Source organism: Oncorhynchus mykiss, chromosome 11 (genome assembly GCF_013265735.2).
Source record: "Oncorhynchus mykiss isolate Arlee chromosome 11, USDA_OmykA_1.1, whole genome shotgun sequence".
Taxonomy (NCBI): domain Eukaryota; kingdom Metazoa; phylum Chordata; class Actinopteri; order Salmoniformes; family Salmonidae; genus Oncorhynchus; species Oncorhynchus mykiss.
In genome coordinates, this window is record NC_048575.1 from 84,961,087 (window position 1) to 84,970,982 (window position 9,896).

The 9,896-nt window shown below is 41.8% G+C and overlaps 1 protein-coding gene across 1 annotated transcript; it reads right to left on the minus strand.

Annotated features, from left to right (window-relative positions):
* Nucleotides 1–204: 204 nt before the first annotated feature.
* On the minus strand, nucleotides 205–4,681 carry dmrt2a (doublesex and mab-3 related transcription factor 2a). The gene is made up of 4 exons (XM_021601135.2): nucleotides 4,450–4,681; nucleotides 3,756–4,209; nucleotides 3,106–3,208; nucleotides 205–1,967 (listed from the first exon to the last, which is right to left on the minus strand). The coding sequence occupies exons 2-4, from the start codon at nucleotides 4,116–4,118 to the stop codon at nucleotides 730–732; spliced, it is 1,704 nt and encodes a 567-aa protein (XP_021456810.2). The 5' UTR covers nucleotides 4,119–4,209; nucleotides 4,450–4,681; the 3' UTR covers nucleotides 205–729.
* Between the last annotated feature and the right edge of the window lie 5,215 nt (nucleotides 4,682–9,896).

Consider the following 9,896-nt stretch of genomic DNA (forward strand, 5'->3'; position numbering starts at 1 on the left):
TATTATTTTACGTTTCTTTCTTGTGGCTGTTCATACTTTAAGGCCATAACAATTGTTTTTTAAAGTCATAATACATACGTAATTTAATGTAACAATAGTGTTAATAAATCAAATTTGTGTTAAACTCAATAGGGTTAAATTAAATCAAATGTAATGTTACCACACTATATAGTGACAAACGAAACCTGATACAATAGAGACTCTTTATAACGTTTATTGACACATTACATGGCAACATTTAAAGTGATACATTTAAATACTCTACACCATAAAGAGATGTACATTTACGCTGGTATAAAATATATCATCCATATAAACATGTCCATTACTGGTGGAAGTGTTTCTGTACTGAGAGTTATGACAACAGCAAGCACAGTGTCAGACACATACATCTAATTGTGTGTGTGTGTGTGTGTGTGTGTGTGTGTGTGTCTGTGTGTGTGTCTGTGTGTGTGTGTGCGCTTGTGTGTGTCTGTGTTGTGTGCGCACGTGTGCGTGCGTGTGTGTGTGTGTGCGTGTGTGCCCATGTGAGAAACGGATTGTCTACAGGGTAGTTCGGCAAATGGTTGGTCCATCTGTAGACCAGTGGGCCAGTCTAAATTCAGGATTTGTGCAAAATAGTAATTATTTAGTCGATAACGGAGACCTCAAAGCAGAAAAACGGGCCACGGTATCACAAATTGCCAGGTAGGTTTTTGGTCCCTGTTCATCAGATAAACATGACTGTTATTACTGTGAAGCCCTGTTCATAGCAGGTGACGGTCTCTTCAGAATGGCCTCGACAGAGAAGGACAGGGACTCGCTGGACACCACTTTGGTCCCAGCTGACGTAGCCAGAAACTCCTTGCTGTATCTATCAGAATCTTTGAAACTGTAGAAGTCCTTAGAAGGTCCTTCACGGTACTTTCTGGCTGCTTCCTCCAGCAGTTCTTTACAGTAGGGGCCCCGAAGCTCGACCCCGGTCCCAGCTCTCTCCTCAGCCCCAGCTCCTACCTCTACTCCGGCCCTCTCACTCTCTCCAGCCCCGGCCCTAGCCTTCTCACTCAGTGTCTGCTGGATGAGTGAGTGAAAAGAGTTGAGCTTCATGGATAGTGTGTGTTTGGAGCTGTCCTTGCTCAGCTTGTTCACGACATGTTCGTGGCTAGGGGGGTAAGGGTGAGGCTGGGGGTGAGGTTGGAGAGGAGGTGTACTAGGGGGGAAGGCCTGTCCGAAGCCTCTCTTCGGCGGAGAGAAGGCTGATCGTTTGCAGTGCCCCCCCTGGGTGAGAGGGGCCTGGGACTGTGTGGGGCCATCCTGCAGCTGTGGTTCAGAACTCTCGGGGAGGCCCGCCGCAAATCTCGAACCCTTCAGCTTGGTGGCTGAGGTGGGGGTGGCGGTTGCCATGGCGTCGAAGTCAGGTGGCAGGCTCTCTGCGGCAGCGGCGGCCATCATTCTGGGTTCCCAGGTCGCACCTGGCTTCATGTTCTGGACGGCCGTGGCGTTGAGCAGGCACTGCTGGTACAGAAGGGAGGGGCCACGTGGCCACACCATGAATCCCCGCGGAGAGGTCAGCGGAGAGGTCAGAGGGTACTGGCGGTAGGTGGTCGCCACGGAGACATTGGAGGAGATGAGCTCCATGTTGCCGGGGCCGGCGGAGTACTGCAGGGAGAGGTCCACACAGCTGGGCGACAGGAAGTGACAGAGGTCCTTGTTGTTGTGGTGAGGCTCCTCCGGGGCGGAGGCTGAGTAGGCCGTCTTATAGGACTTGTACTCTGCAGCATGGCGGACCAGACTGTTGGGGAAAAGCAGAGAGGATGTAGCAGCCTGGGAGGGTTCTAGCAGCTCTCTCTCCTTGTACTCTCTCTCCAGCATGACACTCTCCAGCTCTTTGTCAGCAAACGCTCTCCTTTTCCTCATCCTGTCGCTGAGGGGGGGTGGGAGGGGGGGGCTGGCCCCCATGTACGGGTCACCCTGCACCGGACGGTACCCTGAGAGGAGACAAGACAGGGGAGGAGGTTAGACAACATAGAGATACTGTATCATACTAATATAATACTATATAATACTAATATAATATGCTATTTAATTCGGGGCTAGACTTGATGTTTTGGTTCAGTTATGAAGTAACTAGTGAAGTATACCTGATGTGTTAATTGCAGTGAATTAAATTATATCAAGGTTACATTCTGGAGTTGGGCATATTGGATCATCAAGGTTTATCAATAGTTTAGACATTTAAAAAAGGTCCTTTCATATGTCTGGGTTCGGTTGACCTACACTAGTATACTAGGAAGTATTCATTTTGCTCTTAGACTAAAATGTTGTTGTTTTTTTATCTACAATTTTATTGTGCCCGCTAACTTTTATTTGAAACCTAGAAAATAAGGATATCATAACAGGTCTGTGCTTACGGAAGTTAAACTGTCCACAGAGCAATGAGGAGGAGGTTTAATTGAAACGGAAAGGGACAGAAATCCAAGAAACACTACAAGAAAGAAAGAGAAGAGAAGAGAAAGATGAAGCGACATCATTATAACAGAGATTATCATTATGTATTAATGGAGGAGAGGAGATAATAGAGATGATCATGATGTATTAATGGAGGAGAGGAGATGATAGAGATGATAGAGATGAACATTATGTATTAATGGAGGAGAGGAGATGATAGAGATGATAGAGATGATCATTATGTATTAATGGAGGAGAGGAGATGATAGAGATGATAGAGATGATCATTATGTATTAATAGAGGAGAGGAGATGATAGAGATGATAGAGATGATCATTACATATTAATAGAGGAGAGGAGATGATAAATAGGCTACAACACCAGTTGATTTGCTATCACCATTACTAGTAAACAGGACAGACTGCCTTACCTAACAATATAATAGAATAAGCAGTATCACCATTACTAGTAAACAGGACAGACTGCCTTACCTAACAATATAATAGAATAAGCAGTATCACCATTACTAGTAAACAGGACAGACTGCCTTACCTAACAATATAATAGAATAAGCAGTATCACCATTACTAGTAAACAGGACAGACTGCCTTACCTAACAATATAATAGAATAAGCAAGCAGTATCACCATTACTAGTAAACAAGGCAGACTGCCTTACCTTCCAGAATGCTCTTAGCCAGCATGGTTGATGGTCTGATGTGTCTCTGGTAAATAGCTCTTCTCTCCGCTGGAATCTGCTTCCCAGAAATTCCCTTTTTATCCTGATAAAATTACAGAACAAATAAATTAAATCGAGTCATTATTTCAGAGGCCATATTATGGTGTTTTCAAATTATCATTTAATACCAGTCCCAATTTTTTTTTTAAAGCAATACCAAGATGTATTTTCGTGTACTTATAATTAGTGATGTGGATTTACGATTTAGATGATGGTAAGGTTTCCTGTCATCCCATTCTGAGTTTATCATCCCAACAGGTGACTTTGATTGGTGTGAAAATAAATAAAATAAAGTTTATAAACTAAAACTAAACTTGAACATTAAAAAATAGTATTCGTTACAGTATGTATTACAATGTGCTACTTCTCTCTCAGTCCGTATAATTTCAATTCCAAACAAACAATTTGTCTGGTTGAAGAAAGACAAAAAAAACTTTTACAATGAAGAAAATCGAGATTTACAGTACCGCGAACATTGTTACCCCCCAAAATCCTGGTGAAACTAAGGAGTTTTACACCCTCTCGAACATTCGAAAACACACACACCTGAAAATAGTAATGTATATGACTTTAGAAAGGTCCACACACACCTCTGTAGCTTGTTGTCTCCGTAGTGCCACCTGAGCCGCCATGACCCGCTGCCTCTCCACCACCAGAAGACAGTTGGCACACTGGCAGTCCCTCCAGCGGCAGAACCGCTTATGCCCCTTCAGACACGACACCACGCCGTGGTTCCTGCAGCGGGCACACTTCGGCGTCCGGCTCAACTTCCTCGGTTCGCAGTTCTCGGGGCTGATGGTCCCCGGCGGCTTGTCATCTCCCTTGGCCCCCGGCTCGTCGTACACTGCGCCGGGAAGAGAGGAGCTGTAGTCAGGCCGGTCCTGGTCGTCGCTCTCGGTCTCCAGACTCTCCACGTCGATCTCTAACTCCGGACCGGAGATATCCTTCATCATATCTGCCGCCTGTCTCCCGGTGCCTCGTACCTAATGTACTCTTTCCAAGTTCTGACTCACGCGACGGTTGCCCCACTGCAGTCAGTACAATCTGAAATTAAAATAATGATCCCATTTTATCTGTCATTATATCCTTGCGGGCAACCTCTGAAAGCCCTATGGACTGGTGTTTCATACTGTGCGCAAGTGTCTTCATAAAATGCTAGTTTAATAAATGGCCAATAAACATATAAATGAGAAATTAACAGAAACATAACAATAACGTGTATTCCCTCCAATCTGTGGTTTGTCGAAAACGAGTTACATAAATGAGTTAACCCTTTAGACTTACCTCAATGCAGGCTCCTCCAGAACAGATTTAAACTGTCTTGCAACATCCATCCGCTCCTTATTGCAGTTTCTCACTAGTCAGTGAGCTCTGAACTGATGGACTTGTCTGTATAACAGCATTGACAGACACCGCTGATAATCTGCTGTTTAATTATTGTTCAATACAGAGATGTCCCAACGTGACAAACACAGACGTTGTCCTGAAGCGGTCTGTCACACCGGCGCGCTCCACGGTTCTCTCCGAGGCTCGAGCTAGAGCGCCACCCCTATGAAGTATTTGGGTGCGCGCGGATTTAATCGTGATTGGCTCGTTTTCAACCCACGGAACCTATTGGCTGTTCCGGACGTTTTCTTTCTCAATGGAAACGTTTGAAACGGAGTGCAGTTACAATCTAAACAGAACGAGGAAATGATTCATCAACATATTGGGGAGCAGAGAGAGATAGATATAGGTGGCTTGGTATAAGATGGCCTCGTGATGTAATGATGGCCTATACTATAGCCTAGGACTAATTATATGGTAAGAAGCACCATCAATTGATACACGGGAAGAACTTTGCCTGACAGAAAATACAACTTGTATACATGTCAGTTTCGTTCGCCTTTTGATGAACTAGTATTGCTTTTTGGGGGAGAAATCCCAATTAGGCCCTATTCAATTCTAAATTAGTCAACAGAATTTAGGCTTTCATACAATAATAGGCCTATAGTATTTTTAGATGTTGGGTTTTTAGTTGGTTATCGTCTGTAATATGCATGCATTTTTTTCCGATGTGTTGTTTATGCTGTTTATTTGTATGGGCCTCTAATAATGATATTCAAATTTGCAGGCAAAGACAAAAAAATTGCTTTTCATTTTGTATTCAAATTTAGATAACAACATAATTGAGAATTTCAAGGTGGCTTTGAAGATCTAGTTAGTATTAAAATATTACTCAAAATAATACTCAATAATATTATAATCAGCTGCAAGATATGACTAAACTATCCCAAAGGCTGCATTTTGTACAAGGATAGAATTGACTTTTTGTCATGCAGTAGGCCGAATTAGGCCTTCATGAAGCATCTTTATTTTAGATTATGAAATCTTGGTTTCTCATATAATTTTATTACATTCTTATAGGCCTAGCATGTTTTTTTAAAGCACCGACAGGCCTACTATAGCTGCTATTGAGGTGCCTATAGACTGGGAAGTTAGCCGGTAGCCTAGTTGGTTGTTACATTACCTAATCACCTCCCAGTCAGTGTGAGCAGCTGGAGTTAGTGAGACAAAGTGACACAGTACAGATTGGGTTGATTAGAAAGTTGACACAACAAAAGCCTCTGTGAAAACACATTGTCAGCATGCGGGACTAGATAATACAAAACACAACTCTCACTGCCTGCCTGCCTGCCCCGACCGACAGACTGACAGACCGGGGAGTTAGTTATGATAGACATACTGCGACATGAGAAGAAATCTCCAGAATGTCAGCTATAGATCAACAGACTGGTGTTTCAATAAGTGTGATGTAAATGTGACATCCTAGGAATGTAGAGGTTATCCCCTTGACAACCAATAGGTTAGGGAGCGGTGCAGAGTAAAGTGACACCGGACAATAGGAACAATGTTGACCGGGCCAAAATAGTTTTCTGTTTGTCTTAACCACGGGAGAGAAGACTCATTCGGAGATCGATTTTACGTGTGTTTCCGACGCTTCTGTTGTAGACCAATACATTTGACTAATTGCGATTTTATTTTGCGGGACCACAGATGTTGAATCCGTTTCCTTCAATTTGGTGCCGCCATGAATACAACAAGTAAAGGAAACAAACATGTGCCCCTGAACAAGGCAGTTAACCCACTGTTCCTAGGCCGTCATTGAAAATAAGACATTTTTCTTAACTGACTTGCCTAGTTAAATAAAATAAAAAATGAAAATGTTGAGTCGCTCCTTTAAAATAAGGGGTTGTTCAAATACATGGCAGCTTTTCAGAACATGTTGAGTCGGTCGTTAAAATAGGGGGTTATTTAAATACATGGCAGCTTTGAGAACATGTTGAGTTGGTCCACAGTAGGACTACGGCCATATGCAAGACACGTTTATTTTATCAATCTTTTCCACAATGAGGTTCCTTTGAAAAATATTAGATGATACACAATTTATCCAGGCATATAAGGAATTGCATTATATAAGTCTATTCCCTTTGTGCGTTGTCTAAAATGTTGCAAAATAATTAAACAACAAAAACATGATGAAAAAGTCTGTACCAGCTGGATGATACTAAATTCATTTTTTTCATAAAGATGTAATTGTTCTCTGGACATTAGAAGTTGTCTTTGGTTATAGACTACACTACGATAAAACACAATCACACTTTTATGCTTATATATAATAAATGATCTGATTCATTAAAACTGTGAACATTTTCTTCAATCATTTATCTGAAAGAGCTGATGGGAAATATTCGTTTGCCATTATTTTGTTTTTATTTTTATAACATTTGATTCAACCTTTATTTAACTAGGCAAGTCAGTTAATAACTCATTCTTATGTACAATTTACAAATGTACAATTAGTGAAATACAACATGTATTTCATAATTATTTAAATTGAGTGTGTTTTGGGAAATAGGTCAAATTAGGCCTTGGCCTACATGAGAACAGAGGAAGAATTTGATATGAAGTGACCATGGACGAGCCTACTAATTAGGCCTACTAATTCCAATGTAACTCTTTAGCTGTCAGAGTGTATAAGCATTTCGCTACACCCACAATAACATCTGCTAAATATGTATATGTGACAAATACAATTTGATTTGATAACTTAACCAGTTTTCAATTGTTGAGACCGGCAGTTCACAGACCATGCATGCAGGCCTCCTTCCCAACATGTGGTGAAGCGGTCAAAGGGCTGTGCGGGGCCAGCTATGCAGGTGCAGGTCGCCACTCTCTCCTCATCTTTAATTTATTATCGGGGTTATGACCGCCTCTACCGTAGCGCTCAGGGCAGGCTCTAGCCTTTTGGGGCACCCCACCTCGTGGAAAAAAAAAAAACATTTTAGTGCCCCTTCTGTTGACTGCGGAGAAAAATGTAAGTTCGAACAATTCTACACTGTAAGACTTTTCAACAGTAAAACGTACAGTACATGTAATTGTGTTATTTTTTTTACTAGGCAAGTCAGTTAAGAACAAATTCTTATTTTCAATGACGGTTAACTGCCTGTTCAGGGGCAGAACGACAGATTTGTACCTTGTCAGCTCGGGGATTCGAACTCGCAACCTTTCGGTTACTAGTCCAACGCTCTAACCACTAGGCTACCCTGCCGCCCCTATACATATAGATTGCACTGCATTATGGGTAAAATTACGAAACATACTGTTGTTAACTACAATTAGAAGCCTTTTTTTTCACTCAAATATGGTTAACGCTTCATGTTAAGGGGTCCTTATCACGATGTATTTACATCTGTAACAAGTATTGAAATGAATTGTAGTACTTCATAGTTACACAGAAGTAACAACATGTAACTGTTGGTAATTGCAGTCTGTAATTACAGGAGGGTAACAATGTATGCGTCTTACAAATGTTAAAGCTTCTGATAGCATCCCAACTTCACCCTATTTCAGCCTGCACAATGATACGTGCCAATTGAAAACAGACCACCTCATTGTCACAACTCTGCAATAAAGATCTGGAGTCCGGGTGCCCAATGGCAGAAAAACGGGTTCATAAACGGCATAAAAGCCACACTTTAAATGGTTAAATCGTTTAGGCCTAACTGTGCATTTGACAATGGATCAATTACTTTAACCAACAATTGCAATTTTTTTTGACTCATTAATAAACAGTTATGGTTAAAATTGAGATAGTAATTTGTGCTTGCAAAATCTTGGTTGAGTAATGGTTTATAAATGCACTTAAAATGGTCTTAAAACAAACTCTAATTCCATCATTAAACCTTGCAAGGGTTTCACTGTTGAGGAACATTCTCACTTTTGGATGGGATGGCAATTATTTATTTATCCCAGGATCAAGATCTGCCCATCTGTGCAACACCCAGAAAATAATGAGGCCATCGAATGTGCAAAGAACGGGGTCGAGAAGGTCAGTGTGCAAAATCCAGACATGAAAGATTGCGGCAAAAGAAACAAAGTGTTATAGGTCAAAAACATAAACACAGGAGAAAGAAAATATGTTTTCCATGAAATGTGTTTAGCTTTTTTGGATACATGAATTCTGCTGGATGATTTAGCATAAACTGAATTCTGCTAGACAATTTAGCATAAGCAGTTAGCTAGTGTTTGCTACCTAGCTAGCCTAGTGTTTGCTACCTAGCTAGCCTAGTGTTTGCGACCTAGCTAGCCTAGTGCTAGCCTAGTGTTGGCTACCTAGCTAGTCTAGTGTTGGCTACCTAGCTAGCCTAGTGTTGGCTACCTAGCTAGCCTAGTGTTGGCTACCTAGCTAGCCTAGTGTTGGCTACCTAGCTAGCCTAGTGTTGGCTACCTAGCTAGGCTAGTGTTGGCTACCTAGCTAGGCTAGTGTTGGCTACCTAGCTAGCCTAGTGTTGGCTAGCTAGCTACAGTCTCTCCCACAGGTTCCCACAAGGTCTCCGACTCCAGGATGGGAAGATGCTTACAGGAAAGAAACGGATGAAGACAGAGTCAGAGACAGAGTAATATTAAAAAGGGAAGAAAAACACAATCCCATTTTCTAAATTAGCCATCTAAGGTATTCACCATAATATAGGTTACAGATTTGAGTCACCACTCGAATAGTTATTTTATGTTATTGACTAGGCCTATACAGGGCATTCAGAAAGTATTCAGACCCCTTGCCCTTTTCAACATTTTGTTAAGTTACAGCCTTATTCTAAAATGTATTATTTAAAAAAACTCAACAACCTACACACAATGCCCTATTATGACAAAGCAAAAATATACTTTTAGAAAATGTATTAAAAATAAAAACTGAAATATTAATTTACATAAGTATTCAGACTCTTTATCAGTACTTTGTTGAAGCACCTTTGGCAGCCTAATGTCTTCTTGGGTCTGACACTACGAGCTTGGCACACCTGTATTCGGGGAGTTTCTCCAAGTCTTCTCTGCAGATCCTATCAAGCTCCCTACAAGTCGGATGGGGAGCGTCGCTGCACAACAATTTTTACGTTTCTCCAGAGATGTTCGATCGGGTTCAAGTCCGGGCTCTGGCTGGGCCACTCAAGGACATTCAGAGACTGAATGTTGTCCTGGATGTGAGCTTAGGGTCGTTGTCCTGTTGGAAGGAGAACCTTCACGCCAATCTGACATATTGAGCACTCTGGAGCAGGTTTCCATCTAGGATCTCTCTGTACTTTGCTCCATTCATATGGGGCTGCAGGTAGCCTAGTGGATAGAATGTTGAGCTAGTAACCGGAAGGTTGCAAGATCAAATCCCTGAGCTGACAAGGCAAACATCTGTCATT